We start from the raw sequence: 16,950 nt of genomic DNA on the forward strand, positions 1-16,950 counted from the left end.
GCAGAAGTATCAGGAAAGGTCTTCAAAACTGCAAAAGGGAGTACCTCTGGAGAAGAAAATCTGAAACACCAATCAAGCAGACTGCAACCATGCACAAAGAACAGGTAATCCAAAGACAGAATGGGGAAAGAAATGACAGCAAAATAGAGCATTAAGAAAGTCTGGTACAGAAGAAGGAAGGCAGAGATGAAAAAGAAATCTAAGGCAACTTAGAGGTGAGAGGACAGCAGAATAGGAGATGCACAAGGAATCTGAAGTACAAATGTGAGGCATTGGACTCAAGGGCTTAGTTTTCTGTAGGAGTGAAAGTGTTGGACCAGGACAGGGGAGACCAGGTTCTAGCCCACCCTTAGCCATGGAAACTCACTGGATGACTTTGGGCCAGTCATTCCCAGCCCATCCTACCCCACAGGTTTGTTGTGGGCATACACCTAAGCCACCTTGAATTCCAGAAGTAAAGATGTAATATAAATCTAACACCTAAAATGGAATAGTATCCAGCTGAGGAAGACAGTCATACAGTAGCCATAATGCTTTCAGACACTGTTCTCCTTCCTCATACCTAGGACCATTGGAAACATTTCCAAACAAGCAAGACCATCCAAAATGGTGTGGTGTAATGGTTACAGCCTGAATGGTTTAGTAGTTGAAGTGTTAGACTAGGCCTAGGGAAACTAAGATTCAAGACATTACTCAACCATAATGCTCACTGGATGGATTACTTTCTCTCAAGCCAGGCTACTTCACAGGGTTGTTCCTGTAGGAGTAAAATGAGACGTGATCCTTGTACCCCATTCTTTAGCTCCTTAGGCAGGATGAAAATAGAAGGTTGATTGAATGACTGTTCAGGAGCCCAAGAACAAAACTGCCATTTTGGTTCTATGTGTTGAGTGGAGGAAACAACACTGAAAGATGGAGAAAATGCTGAGAATGAATGGTGTTACTTCTTTCAGCTGCAAGCTATCTTAACCCAACGTGTGAGGGTTTCCTGATGATTCTCAATATCAGGGTCCCCAAAGTGGTCAATATTGACCCCGAAGGGTTGATGGGACTATCCAAGGGGTGGTTATTATTGTTATTGTTAATATTTTTCATGATCAATTGCTAATACTGCTTCACTTCTAACGTTTAAGTAGTTCTTGCTATAAGATGAGAAAAAAGGAAAATTTAAGAACAGATAGTGTAGAGAATTTAAAAGAGAGGGGAAAAGATTTATCCTAGTGCATGGAAGCAATTAATAAAGAGAAGCACACAGGAAAAGGCTGTATTATGGATGATAAAAGACATGTTTAATAATTCAGGGGAGGATGTGGTCACAGAAAGGGGCAACAGGACCAGGCCTGCGAAAATTAAACCCTAAATTCTGAGAATGGGAAAACTGACAGAGGATGTTGCATAAACCTTAGGAAAGGCCTGCTTGGAAATACATGGCTTGGCTCAGTTTCAAGCATTTCATAAATTTAAGCAATCATATGTTAACAAAAGAATGGTGCACAGCTTCAGTGCCAGGGTGTTTGCCTTTAGGGGCTAGTCTAGATAAGAAGCACAACAATAAAGACAAGCTCTGTTACATGAACAGAAGCAGTAAAGTCTGAAAGTATTTCTCCCGTCCTTTCCTTTAATCTCCCGAAAACTACGGAGGGTCCCTTCTGAAATGCTTCCCAACCCCAGCCCACCCCTTCCTTCTGTGGATTGAGATACCCTTTACATGATGGTTGTCCTATCTATCTGCGGCTCTTCCTCCTGTCTCCCAAGATCATTCTTACATACCATTACACGGGGCATATAGGCTTTTAAATAGTTTGGAAGTTGTTTTTTTCACCTGCCATCCAGTGATGGGAGTCTGGGACATCTAAAAGCACTCTGATGATAGGACGATTAATGGGTCTATAGCTCTCTGATGTCAGTTAAGATTTAACAGTAGTAATACAGTTGGAGTGATTACTGAGGACCAGGATACCCCAAGAATAAATCACATAGCAGACAATATGCTTCAGAACAGTAGCTTATCTGTTGTGTTTTGGTGTATTTGCTTCAATGTATGGGGTAGTTAATGCCCATACTGAGAAACAGTCATGAGACAAAGTTCATGGGAGAGTCAAAATAATTTTACTTCTTTTTCATGAAAACTTCACAATAAGAATCATAGGTACTCCAAGAAAGTAAAATGAGGATATAGTGTACAATGTAGCATTAGCAAGTTTTGAGACAACATAGCCAATTTCTAAACTTAAGCATCAATATAATCCCACGCTAACATGTGCACAGCCTTACTCACTTTAGTGCACACCTTGTGAGGGGCAGATGTAATATGCTACATTTTCTCTGGGTTGGCCTCTTTTCTTCCAGTTTGGTGGCGTCATGTGTGAACCCATGGCTTGTGTGTGTGTTTGATGGGAGTTTACTGTAAGAGCATGCCTTGTAAGGTCTGCATGTGGAAATAACCATTAAATAACAACTTTAGGACATTGACCACAGCATACTGCAGGGGATCTGATCAGTCTGTGTTTCAGGATTTTACCCCTGGAACCCCAGCTTTAAGTAGACCTGTGAATTCTGGGAGTGGAAGTCCACACATCTTCAAGTTGCCAACGTTGAGAAACACTTGCCTAAGGACTTCTGCCTGAGTTCTCTAAGGAAAATTTCCTGATTGCTTCATGTCTAAGTTAGGGATTTGCTCATTAACAGTTTGTTATCAGAGTTGTGAGTAATATGCAAAGAAAGACTTGTTCCAGCTTTTCTTTTACTGGAAAGTTAGCATGCAGGACTGGCTGATGCAACAGCAAAATGGCTGATGAATTCACTTTTTGAATACAGTCTTCTGACACTGAGCCAAAAGGTTTTCAGGCATATTGGTGCTCCCAGGATCAACTGATATTCCACAGAAGTCAACCAGTCTGCCTTTTGTACACATTTGAGTGTCTCATCCTTTTGAGAGCACAGAGCATGCTCTCGAAAAGGGAAAGGAAGAAGAGGAAGAAGAAACAGATGAAGCTGATCAAGCAGTTTTGATGACATACCAAGGAGATGAGAATTTCTGATGTCAAGGAGATAGACAGCAAGGAGGGGAGAGAGAGCAGATTCAGCCATAGACAGACAAGAAACAAACTAAGTTATAGGGAAAAAAGCAATTAATAAATTCTGAAGAAGAAGAGGTCCTTCAGATTAGAAACAGCAGTAGAAAGCTACAGAATGCCAATTTAGTCATACACAGTTCTAATGCAGACTTGCCAAGGACAGTCTCCAACCCCTACATCCTGCTTACACTAAACCCAGAAATGTCCAGGTATAGATGGAATAATTGAAAACTGTCTTTTTCAACTCTTTGATCTTGCACAAGGCTTTCTATAAACACATTGCTTGCAGAGAAATCTGTATGCCCACCAAACATTCAAAATAGCAAGATGGACAAAAGTCCAGAACTCTGCTAATGTAAAGAAGGTCCCTTCTGAGACATTTGCCATGCCCACATTCCTTTTGTGGGTTAAGCTACCTCTTCTCCAACCATTCCCCTGGCTGTGGCTTTTCCCCATCTCCCAAGGTCATCCCCACCTAGCATTATATCTGGACAGCATGCCCTTTTCACCTCTACCCTCTGGCAGATTCACCATTTGCCTGCCTTGTTTTTGTCTCCTCTGTCCTTCCTTTGGGCCATCATTCGTGGACTGCAAAAATCCAGAGGACCACTAAGGGACAATAAAGAATTAATGCTTTCTGCATGTTTTTCCTCCAGCTGGAGGCCCTCTGGATTTCTGCAACCCAAATATGGTAGCCTGACCCTTCTAGTGGGATGGGATTTGGACACATGAGAATACACAAGACATAACTTGGCTGGTGTCCAAGGAGTCTGTATGATGGGGAGGCAAAATGAATAGTAAAAAGAGGACAAAATAAAACAGAAAGCCAAACCCAGAAGCTGGCTGGGTGCAAATGTTAAAAATGTTGCTGAGAGTGCTTTGACCTGCTAGTAAAAAAAGCAAAATATCCCACAAGTGCTTGTGTATAATTAACAAAGGGAGGAAAAGGAAAAAGAAAACCTACAAGATAAGAAAATGTGCATCAGAGGAACAAAATTTGTAAAGATTTAGTGAGTTCATACCACACATTATTCTTTATTGTTATGGTTCTTTTAGCTGCAGGTGCATTGAGTGGTTAAAAATAATTCCTCAACACTGTCATTCTCTCTTTCATCATGTCCTCCTTCTTTGGAGTCACGGTCATCTCTGCTTAGGATATTGTAATGGCCGCTCCAGAGTTCACCGATCATTTGTAGAGTTCACAAAACTGTCAACATTTAACAGACAACAGGAAAAGGGGGAGCATTTCCTGAAATCCTATGGGTTTCCTTTAATGGCAACATTTCAGGAAACCCAGTTGGCTGGTTGGCTGAGGTTGACCAGAGTTTGAAAGCTACTGCTTAAGTCACGAATCTAATTTCAAGACGACTTTATCAATGGTCATTGCAAGAAAAGTTCAGAAAAATCCTAGGCTGCAGTCTGACAGTTCCAGCTATTTGAAATTTAGAAAGCTGCTTGGTTCTTTTAAAGTGCTCTATCAAAGAAGAGGAAAGTGTGGCAATAACAAGTATTCTTGTAAAATCAGAGGCCTCACTGAAAAACAAGCACATATTAACAGCAAATACTGTATGCCACATACTGTAAGTAAAATGCTTGTACTGTATGAGCGTGCAACATCTAAGTGATGTAACTCAGATGAGGCAAGAGAAGGGCACCAATGAAATCAGAGGCAATTTAATTTTCTTTTAGATGAAGCTCTTGAATGGCATTAATGCTGGAGCTGACCATGAAATATTATACCTTAAAAGATTATCAGCTTCTGAACATTAAAGTTACCGTGTTATTAGTGTTAGATTTTGGCCAAGAGAACAGGGAACAGCCTGCAGTATTCTCAGCTGTAATACATACACACACACACACTTAAAAGTGGTTCTGTTCCTTCCTGAGCAGATGTTTCCAGTCAGTGCTTTGGGAGAGGACTGCTTGAGGGCACTTCAGAGGCTCAGCCCTTTACCCTATTCTTTTTAACATCTATGAAGCCACTATGGGTGGTCATTGATTGATTTGGTGTCAGGTGTCATCAATATGCTGATGACACTCAAATGCATATCTCTACCAGGACCAGCAGGGCCTGGAAGATATGAGAGAATGGAAGGGGTGGACTATCAGCCTATCCAATGTGGTCCAGTTGGGAAAGATGAGATCAAGGAGGTCCACAGGATGCCCTTCTCAGCAAAACCACCCTGACTTGGGTACATTAAGTCAGAAAAGACCTTTATTTGTCATTCAGGAACAGTGTAAATACTATCCTTTTTCACAAGGCCTTCAGAATGGAATGTCTTCAAAAGTGGACAGCAATGAATATAGATGTGGCATGTTAAATTTATATATATATTCTATTAATGAAAGCTGCCTAGGATTTTCTAGTGAGTAGGTTGTATTACATGTTTTTGTATGATAACAGGTATTTTAATAAATGCATTTTTTAAAAAGTAACATTCATTATAACAAGCTTTTGTATTTTATCATTTCAAATCAGCATAAACTCCTTTTCAGGTAAAGCAGCCTGGGATGGTGTACCAAAAGACCCAAAACTACAAAGGCAAAATAATTAAATGATTTTTGAAAAACCCTAAATAAAAAATCAACACTTAATTCAACAGGATAACATCCACCATCTAATAGCAACTTTGATAGTAAGTGGCTGCTTACCTACCTAAAACAAGAAAACAGTAAAGATCTATTTCTTTATAGAAATGGTTCTGCCTAGATTGAAGGTTCTTTGTCAGAACATCTCAACAGTGAGATTAAATCATAAAAACGGTTAGAGGCAATTGTGATAGGGTGCTAGTGGTAGTGATGGTTTACATCATAAGCAAATGTTGAGAAGAAAGTGATGAAAATATGGGGTAATACAGGAATTATAGGTGTCTCTTACCTTTTTTATTGTCTTCTCAACAAAGTGATTTCCAACTGGAATCAGAATACCGCCAAGGATGGCCAACACCGCCCCGATGATTGCAACAGTCAGCAAGCCACAGCTTCGATTACACCCCATGCTTCTTCACACAGTTGCAGGTTTTTGCAGCTGCTCCTTCTGCCTCCTTGACCTCTTACAGATCTCTTACTCTGATGCTTCCTCAATATATATATCACAGAGACCTAAACACGCTTTCAAAAGAGGTTGAAGTACAAAATACAGCATAAACAATCCTGTGGAAGATCATTTATTGCTCCTAGAAACAAGCAGTTTAAAAAAAAATGCAGGAACACCTAGAATAGCAAACATACAAAGCTGACATAACTGAAGCCTGGCTAAAGTGAAATTGACAGAACAGTTTCAGTTTAATACCAAAGCAAACTGTTTGTGAAGTGAAAAGTCAGTAATAATTTCAGACTGAATTGTCTCTCTCTTCATGAAATAAGTCCATGTTTTGGTCAAGGAGTATCAGATGGGAGGAAATTCATTGCAACCTTTAGCTTGAAGGGCTCAATTACATCCTTTGTTTGGCCCTTTCTAAATTTGGTTTCCAGCCAAACATAAGAACCTCCCACTCCACTAAAGAGCAAAGACTGAGCAAAGTTCTGTCTACATGGTTTCAAATATATATTTACAAATGCTTTTGGTTGCTGTTACTTGATTCTTCCTTAGAAGAAGCATATACTTGTATTATTTGAGTATTGCTACACTAGAATGTTAATATCTCACTAATACCAATAGAGACATTCCAAGGTGCAGATTTTCTAAAAAGGCTGGGTAGAAAACTGCAGGCACTGGTCCATGTAGCTACCAGAAGTCAACTTCAATTTGAAAGCCCCTCTCTCCCCAACCTCCTCATCTAGATTTTCAGTGGCTTCCATGAATTAAGTGCATATTTCAAAATTCCCCTGAAAAAACATATTCATCACAGCCTACTAAAAAGATTGTTTCAAAAAATAGTTATTTGAAGGTTGCTTCACCAATGTCAGTTTGGAGTTTTGCACCCAAATAGCAGAAGAGCAGTTGAGACTTCAGGTACTTCACTGTTAGGTACAATAAGACTTTGGCGGATGCTATTCCACATTTACATTAACTTTTAGCTTGGGATGGTTGCAATCTTTTTTATTGTTACCAACCATCAGACTTTGTAAGATTATACGTTTGCTGTGTTCCTTTGAGATAATACAACAATGCCTTCTACATGGTCTACTTCAGCCTGCCAGACTTGGCCTCACAGAAGAGAAGATAAGACCTTCTGTTCGGGTGGCAGATCAGGAGATTATGGTCATGTCCTCCCCTGAACTGCAGCAGGAAAACTTGCCATGACCCTCTAGAGCAACTACTGGTATGATGATCTTTTGATTGTCATGGGTTAAACACTATGGAAAGGGACACAGATCATGCTCAGATTCTAAAAGAGGCACAAATAGTCATTTGCTGCTCTGGTTGAATTTTGAGCCATTTAGAATGAGGAGCAATCTTATCTATACATCGGTGTCCCAACCTGTATCCCGCTGACATATTTTTCCCAATGGAGCCTCACCCACCCGTCCTTGAATACTTGGTAAAATTGAGTTGGGGGCACTGTGTGTCTGGAAGCTGTGAAGTCTGAAGGGGATCAAAACAAGCTCAGATTAAATTCCTGCAAGCAGAATTGCTGACTGTAGATGATCAGCCTGGGTGGATTCTAGTTCCAAGTCTGCAATTCAGGGGACCTCCTGGACTCGTACTCCAGCCTGAACAGCATAGAGAAGTCAAGGTTAGAAGGGCCTTCACCCAACTTCAACCAGTGCACCAGTTCTGGATCTTTGGGGACTGAGAAGTCCTTACACGAGGGACTTGTATTATTACCATCTCATGCCCCATGCTTCACATGGGGTTGCCCTGGAAAATGACGCAGAAGCGGCAATTGATTCAAAATAAAGTCGCCTTGCTACTAATGAGGAAGAGTAAGTTTAGTAGTGCTACATCTTGCTAAAGTCACTGCATTGGTTTGTGGGGGGCTTCTAGGCCCAATTCAAGTGCTGGTTTTAACCTTAATAGCCCTGCATGGTTTGGTACATGCCTAGCTATAGGATCATATCAAAATTAACCTGTGTTCATCCCATGAAGGGCTGATGATGATCCCCATCCTTCGTGTGGTAAAAAGAATGGGTTCTGGAGGCATGCCTTCTCAGCATTGAACCCCACATTGGAAGTAACGTGTTCTCTGAAGAAAGCAGTCCCCTTATGTTGTTTGGTTTTGCAAACCTGTGAAGACTATTCTGTTCCAATGGGCTTTTGGTGTACCAGGGTAGCTTTTGTATTTGATTATTCTGTTTTATGACAGTTCATCATTTGACTGATATTTGAAGCAGGGTGATATATAAACTTTTATACAGAATTTGTAAAACTAGACAGATTACGTCCAGCGTTTCTTTCCATTTCTCTAGTTCCACCGTTTTAATTTATTACTTAGCCTCTCTCCCCCCAGATAGCAGGCACTCTCATGATTAAAAATAGCATTTTTAAATTCATTTGTATGTGACTTCTGTATAATACTGAATAAATGCTCCTCAATAAACTTCAGCCCTGCTAGATTTCTGTCAGAGGGCAAATCTAATGCCACTGCCTCTTCACCAGGTCCTGAATGACCGCCCCCCCCCCACACACACACTTCACTAATCATTGCTAAGTTCATATTCTAGCCCTCAGGAATGCTCAAATGCATGGCCTCCAACAATTTCTACTTAAATTGCATTGTGCATGGCTAAAATTGGATGTTTCCTGTTGCTGACCTGTTATTTTTAGAAGAAACGCAAGGCCGTTGCTTCTCTTCCCAACTTGCATTTCCACAGATATCTATAGCAAAGGGTGGTGACAATCTGTGCGGTATAAACTAACAACGCAAACTCTATCTCAACATACTTGAGAAGCTTCCATCATGATATAACAAGGCATGTGTTGTCCTTTTGACGTCATCATGCTTAAGAACAGATGCCTCTGTGCATGCCTTCAAAAATTTCCATGATTGCTTCTAAGCTCCAATGTACAGTTTTAAGAAAGAACTCTACGTGAAGCAACTTATTGCTATGACACAGGTCATATAATCCCCATCTTCGGTTTTGCGGGGGTCGCTATAGCTCCAGAAAAGCTTGTGCTTGTTCCTTTTTAAAGATACTGTTTAAACATAAGACAAAATCAAGACCTCATTCAGGATCTAATTAAGAGATGTACTGTTTAATACGTACATTGAAGGAGCTATCTAAAGGCTATAAGGTAAGAATCTAAAATGGCTGAACTTAAGCCTTTTTTTTTTTTTTTTAAGTGTCTTTGAGTCAGTGTTAACACCTGGCATTTGCCTGAACTAGTTCTTGATAAGATTTCAGAAGTGGTTTGCCACTGCCTACTCCCTAGGGCTGAGAGGGTGTGACTGGCCCAAAGTCACCCAGCTGGCTTTGTGCCTAAGATAGGACTACAACTTAACAGTCTCCCAGTTTCTAGCCTGGTGCCTTAACCACTACACTAAACTGACTTTCTGAACTGAAGCTTCTCTGTGCAAAAAGATATGAATAGAATCCTTAAGTTTCTGGGGAGGGGGGGCAGATAGTGACTTAGAAGAGGTAGATGCTCCTGAACATTGACAAATCCTGAAAAACTTGTGTTCAGCACTGGAACACAATAGGAGGTTCACCCATATGGCCAATAGAGGTAAGAAAGTAACATCTGTGGGTGCCACACTGAACAGCATGGTAGTAAACAGGGAAACATTTGCTAGGGCATAAAAGCCAGAAAATCATCATCCATTCAACCCACTACCCTATACTGAATTATGAGGGATGAGTTGTGGGCAAGATACATAGGGTTGAAGCTTTGACCACCACACCTTCAGAATTTGTGCATGACTACTTCAAAAGCAAGTCTGGAAACCTTAAAGCAAGAGATCTGGCAAATCTATTGACTGGATGTGAGGAGTGAGTACATTTTACATGGGCAGCAGTATTTTAATCCACAACCTATGTAAGCAATAAAAGTCACATGCAAGGTCATTACTACAGATGAAAATCCAGGGTTTCTTCCCTGTGCACCCTCCCATTTAGGACATCCTAGATCCCATCTAGTTCCAATACAAAACAGCACTTAATACACACCAGTACAGATACTTACTTGCAACATGCTGGAACGGCAGCAATAGTAGTAGCGTAAGGTGACTGTACTCCAAAAACAGCTCAGAGGTGTGCCTAACTATTTGCTCTTTTATAAGTGGCAGAAAAATAATTAGAGTAATTGCATCATTTAAGGCAGCATGGAGAAGTCAGGTTACAAGACAGAACAGTGTAGTTCTGACATGACTGCCAGACTAAAGCTGCTGAGAATTAGAAATAGTATTTCAAAAGGGGGGGGGGGGACCCAAGGCAGCCAAACTATTTCAATACTGCCTTTGGTACATACATTGGAGAAAGAAGGGGAAGGAACACTGCTACACTGTTCTCATTGGCTCCACACCCAAAAGGCAGCTGACAGTTGACTATTTGTTTAGGAATATGGGCTTTCCCCCTTTCTTAAAACAATGGACTGCAGCTTCAGCTTTGATTGGCTGAGAAGAGCAGAAGGAGGTCATCACCACTAGCCTGTCTCAGCAGATAGCAGCAGCCAGCTCACCTGGCCTGAATGTGAATGCTAGGCAAGGTTGGCCCTAAGTAGTTCTTGAACAGGGAAATCCTCCGGCTGTTAGGCTACCCTGAAAAGTTGAAAAAACACCCTAGAAGAAGGCCAAAGAACTTCATGAGCTGTCAAGCTCAGTTTGGGGTCTTTTTCCTTTTCTTTTTTCCAACTCCTTTCCTGTCTGGTCCACTGTTAAGTATCTCCTGGTTCTGACTATCAACTTTTCCCTCAAACTCCACCCTCCTCCAGCTTCTTTTAACAGGAAGAACTCTTCCCCTTATCTTAAAGAACATCTATAAATTTAAATTATTGTTGTTATTATTGTTATTATTATTATCATTATTATTATTTCCAGTTATGACACCTGATTTCTCCCCCTTCCCACTGTAGAACAAGCAGTACAGGTAGCCCTCGCTTAGCAACTGTCTCGTTTAGCAACTGTTTGCAGTTATGATGGTGATGAAAGAGTAACTTGCAACCAGTCCTCACATTTACAACCTTCGCAGTTCTGCAAAGCAAAGGAAAGCTAAAGTAAGATCATAAGCACAGGCATGGATTCATTTAGAGACTGCTTCGCTTAAGGACCAAGTTGCTGGTCCCAATTGTGGTTGTTAAAAGAGGACTACCTGTAGATTCTTCTTCCAAAGCAAGAAGTTTCATGCTAAATGAAGCTGCTAGGTTTTCAGCCAGCCTCTCAGCTTGATCCTTTTATTGCTGTGTGCTACGCAGTGCATGGTTACTACATTAACCATGCTGCTATCTGGCCTGGACTGGCATGTTATCTGATTCTATTCCAAAAGATCCATGAAAGCACATAAGAATCCCATTCCTCTTCCCAAAGGTTCGCCGAAATGTACATGCAACAACAGCTAATGTGTTCATGGAATAAAGGACTTCACTCTTCTTATCAAAATCCTAGGAGAATTTTATGGTCATATTACATCTATGCTGGATCAGCTTCAGTGCCTCTGACTTAGTTTTCCATTTAACCTCTAAAACTCTTCATGGTTTGGAACCACAGTTCCAAAAGCATTTCTTCTCCAGTAATCCCACCTGAGTCCTGAAATAGATGAAATCTAGCAGGTAGAAGATCTAGTAACAATAGCATCCCCCACTTCCCACTTATGGGCTTTAAGAAGGAGCTGTCAGAGGCCAACTCTGCTACCTTTCAAGTCCCAATCAAAGTTCTTCTTTGTTTGGTTTCAACTTCTAAGTCCTCTGCATATTTCTCCTGCTTTGCTGTATCTAAACCATGTTATTTTTGCAATTATTTTTTGCCCTGCTGCATTTTAATCGACTGTGTTTGTTTTTTCTTGTAATAATCACCCAGGAGCAAAAGGTTCTCAAAGTAACTTTCAACGCAAATGCAAAGTAAATCTCGATTTGCATCAACCTGGGTACCTATCAACCTGCTGAAAAAGCTCAAAACAAGCCACAACAATTATATTCCTGTGAAGGCGAATATTTTTGTTAAGCAACTTTTCCTTCAGAAGATTCTTTTTTTCCCCATGTATGAGTGTCAAAAACAAAGGGGAAAAACAAACCCTCCTACGTAGTTCTTTTATCGCTGCAGAAGATTTAAGACAGTCCTGGCAAATGTGGATCTCCTGCTGTTTTTGGACTGCAATTCCTGATAGCTCCAATCTTGTAACGTCAATTGTCAAGAACAATGAGAACAACAGTAGAACATCTGGATCTCCACAGGAAGCCTGTATTTCCAGTTGCTGTATTCACACATTGAGAAAAGGCACCTAGAAAGGGGATATTATCTGCCTCTTGCCTCTCTATCAAGACCATCATGTATTCATCTGAGAAGTCCACAACGAAGCTGAATAAGTCTACAATTGCATAAAACTGTAGATTTCTTTAAGTCTGAGTGCCCTTTGCTTGAATAGTCCTGATTATAGACTAACGCTCATCTTCTCCTTGAATGAACTTTTATTTTTCCGGAGACATGGTTAAAACCTTGCTTTGATATGCCAATTATTTCTTTCACTTTCATGGGTCTTCTTCAAAATATGATCCCAGAAACCTTTTGGGACACACCTCTAAAATAGAATCCCTTCTTTTTAGGTTCCATTCTGAATAAGCCAACCAGTTTCTAGGATGTGGTTTCAAAAGCTTTTTAACTACTATATTATTAACACAGTTCAGAGATACAGTTCAGGGATACATTTCTTCCAAAAAGGCATGCCAGTTATTGCAACTCCCACTATAAAAAAAAGTTAGTCTAGACTTATCCTCAAATTACCCAACCAAGTTGCAAAATTGTTCAATGATCAACAAGGTTAACAACAAGGTTATTGATAAAGATGGGGTGGTTGGGAAGTGAAGATTCACTGTTCTACTGTACTTTTGAGAATTACTGACAAATTACTGACTCAGAAATAAGCAAAAAATTCAGAAATGGATCATGTTCAAAGAAATAAATGCACACTTGGGGAACTCGCAAAGATCTTTCATAAAGGAAGGTTTCAATAGGTCATAATTAGCCCCTATTTTAGATGGCTTTAGAAAAAGATTAAGAAATTCATACAGCATAAAACTACCAATAGCTACTGATCAAGGTAGCTATGTATTACCTTCAGCATCAAAGGCAGCATCAAACTGGGAAACATGAGCAAGATATTCCTTTCATATCCATCTGCCCACCATGAGAACAGAATGTTGAACACGGTGAGCCTTTTGTGTGATCCACCAAGCTATCTTTACATTCTTCGGCACTAAAATGGGGAGAACCTTGTCCTTTAACCTTTGAGACATGGAAGGGCTGAAAATCAAAGTCAAAATAACCGAGTGCTGCAAGCTAATCAGATTTATTTGCAAATTACCCTTAATAGAGTAAATTACTCTAACTGTCAGCCGTCCAGAGTCTGGGGGAGATGGATGGCATACAAATTCAATGAATGAATGAATGAATGAATGAACGAACGAACGACCGACCCACTGACCCACCAACCAACCAACCAACCAACCAACCAACCAAACCCTGAGTAGACTCAACAGCAGGCAGTGGGGCTCAAAGAAAGCAATACGTTACTCCCTAAACCAGTTACTTCAATGTCATTACTATGCAATTGACTTACATTTCATGGAGTAGCTCCCTAGTAAGTTGGGCTGTAAACAAATTCTACTGACATTCAAGCAGTCTATAATCCAAGTACGCTGTTTAAAATGAAGCCCATGCAGACCACTTTCTTAATATTCCCAAGCTGTGTATTTTGTGAGACACAGATCTCCCCACTTACTGCGTCATTATACCAAGAAACCACTGGCAGTTTAAATAGAATCAAGGAGTGGCTGCTGCTGCTGGTTGAAAGATAATAAACCAGCCCTATCTTGGGAGAAGCTTATTCGGATAAGCAATTTCAGGCAGAGAGAGGAGGACAGGTAGCAGCCAAACCTTTGGAGCCTTGGCAGGCTGTGACCAGGAGGACTTACTGGAGAAGTTAGAGAATCTTATGCAAACTAACACAGTGCACAAGACAGCTGCCCCACTAATTGATTTGGTCTCTGTGCCCCGTGCAGAAGGCTGCAAAAACAGTACTAACATGAGTTCCACTCCAACACCACTTGAAGACAGGCAGTCAGACAGACAACCGGATTGCGTCACTGAAGATTCAAACGTCCCACCGGGAGATGCAAACTCGGCCCCACAAACTACAGAGATTGCAAAGCAGCACTCATGGGACTCTATCTTAGCTTCACTAAAGGGCATTCTGACATTTGATACAGGCCGTTTTAGCGCAGCAGTTGGCCGTGCAGGAGCTGCGGGATATAATCCACCCAGTGCTTCCCAAGATGTATTTACAGCAATGTAAACTGCTGTAAGTCTGGCCAAACTGAGTGGCGTTCAACCAACTTCACTCCCCGGTCTTTCATTTCCTGGAATATTGCAGGGTGGAAATCCAGGAGTAGAGATGTATCGTGTCTGGAATACATCTTCAGCTTTGATATAGTTTTTTTTTCTTCCAGGAAACATGGCATGCGGGTGAATTGTTAGCAGTAGAGTTCAAGACAATTGCACTGGAAGCTGTGCCTGGTGCAGGACATGGAAGGCTTTGTGGGGGTTTATGTATTTTAATATGTGCCTCATTACAGGTTCAAATAACTAGTTTACAACCATTAGACCGGTATGCATTGGCAGTTCTACTTCAATTCAATAGGAGTCCATTCCTTTTGATTAATGTGCACATCCCACCCATGTGCCTACAATCACAGATAAGACATGTATGGGACAAAATAGATAACAGTGTGGAAGATCTAATGGCTGCACCCCCTGCAGCACATTTAATATTGGCTGGCAATTTTAGTGCAAGAATCGGAGCAAATGACAAATCGCTTTTTGCTAAATTTCTTTACCAGCCCTTATCCTCTGTAGTAACGCCCCCTACTCTATGCTGCTACTCTAAGGATATATTTAATGATTACAGAGGGCTTTGCCTTGTCTGACCTTTTACAAAACTGAATTTGGTCATTTTAAATGGGTCTATTAGTGATGATTACCCAGGTGAGTATACCCCCTGGGCTAACACCAAGCCTTCCCTGTTAGATTATGTTGGGATCTCTCAGAGTTTAATTCCCTAAGTTTGTAATTGTCAGTCAACCTGTAAGTGACCACTTTCCTGTTCCTCTGTGCCTGAAAATCTTTGATAGGTTGTTCTGACCTTCTTGCCACATTGCAGCAGTAGCTGATGATCTTTGTCCCACTCATGCTAAATGGTCATCTCAGCAAGCAGCAATAATCACTAAGGTTGCTAGTAGTGAACCAGACAAGTCTCTTTGCTCAGCAATAGCGGAGGGTAAGTTAGATGACATTGTACTGGCTAATTTCAGTAACTTAACCAAACTATTTCAATTACTGTTAATAGCACTCCAGTCTGTTACAATTAGGCATGACCCAAGAAAACGTCATGCTTGGTTTGACCACAAATGCCACGAAGCTTGGAATTCTCTAAACTGCCATTTTAAATTACTTAAAGAGAATCCTGATTCTTGTTCAATTTCTGAGTTAGTGACATTGAAAAAACAGTTGTTGTTGTTGTTGTTCAGTCGTTAAGTCGTGTCCGACTCTTCGTGACCCCATGATCCATATTGCGCCAGGCCTTCCTGTCCTTCACTGCCTCCCCGAGTTTGCTCAGTTTCATGCTCATTGCTTCAGTGATGCTATCTAACCACCTCATCCTCTGCCGTCCTCTTCTCCTTTTGCCTTCCATCTTTCCCAGCATCAGGGTCTTTTCCAAAGAGTCCTCTCTTTGCATTAGGTGACCAAAGTATCTGAGCTTGAGCTTCATTATAAAAAAAAAAGAGTATAAACAGTTAATTTGTCAAAAAAAAAAAAAAAAAGGAATGCTATGAGGGTATCCTGGCAACACTAGATAGCAACTGCCAGTGTGAAAAATCCTGCCATCTTCTGGAGGTTGATAGCCCCATCTTTTTCTAACAATATTTATAGTTCTTCACCGCATATACCAGGGAATGCCATTTTGTTACCTTGTATGGTCAAGCGGAAAAATTCTTAGCACATGAAGTAATAAAAAATAATTTGGAATGGTGGACCCCAGTGCTAGCTTCACTTTTCACACAATAGTTCATTCAGCCATGATACCAGAAGACTGGGGCTTGGCTATTATAATACCAATATATAAGGAGGGCAAGAGAGATGATCCAGCAGACTATTGCCCAATCAGTTTGTTAAGTCAGATAAGCAAAATGTATGCTAAACATCTACAGGAGAAACTAATTGATTGGCATGAATCTGAAGACATTCTGATGAATGACCAGGCTGGATTTAGAGCAGGTCGATCAACGTTAGACCATGCTTTGGTGCTGCAACATGTAGTAGAAAAGTACCCCCACAAATCAGGACAATCCCCGTAAGCAGCATTTATTGACTTTAGGTCAACTTTCAACACAGTACCTAGAACCAAACTGTGGCATAAATTAAAAAATACCACAACTGACAAATGTCTACTCCTGCAGCTCATCAAAATACACAAGAACACAAGACTGGAGGTCAGGTGTAGCAATCAAGGACATGTCACAGAGGAAATACCCATAAGGAGGAGAGTCAGACAGGGGTGTGTATTGGCCCCAGTTTTATTCAATTACTATATAAACTCCTTGATCCCTCATCTAAGTAGCTCTACTTTTCATCCTCTTAAACTAGCCCAAAGACATGTCAATGGATTACCGTATGCAGATGATGCAGTAATTCTGTCATTAACTTCTATCAGCTTCAAAAGAGCTCTGAAGTCAGTTACGCATTACTATTACTACATAATACTGATATTATTAGGAACTAATAAC

At 40.7% G+C, this 16,950-nt stretch overlaps 1 protein-coding gene across 7 annotated transcripts in view; it reads right to left on the reverse strand.

Annotated features, from left to right (window-relative positions):
- LOC103054496 (CD36 molecule (CD36 blood group)) overlaps positions 1-16,950 on the reverse strand; it is a 52,613-nt gene that overhangs the window by 25,007 nt on the left and 10,656 nt on the right. For 3 of the 7 annotated variants that reach the window (XM_088134906.1, XM_088134908.1, XM_088134905.1), the window contains exon 2: positions 5,956-6,188. The exons of 2 other annotated variants lie outside the window; for them this stretch is intronic. In XM_088134906.1, coding sequence (XP_087991032.1) covers positions 5,956-6,075 — 120 coding nt within the window. In that variant the 5' untranslated portion in view covers positions 6,076-6,188. Of the gene's footprint in view, positions 1-5,955; positions 6,189-10,143; positions 10,334-13,223; positions 13,376-16,950 lie in introns of those variants that run through there. 2 more of the 7 variants (XM_088134910.1, XM_088134909.1) reach the window with 2 other exon arrangements.

This window comes from Python bivittatus, unplaced genomic scaffold, assembly GCF_059951505.1.
Source record: "Python bivittatus isolate LINGU-HERP-01145 unplaced genomic scaffold, Pbiv_v1 ctg000120_np1212, whole genome shotgun sequence".
Lineage (NCBI taxonomy): Eukaryota > Metazoa > Chordata > Lepidosauria > Squamata > Pythonidae > Python > Python bivittatus.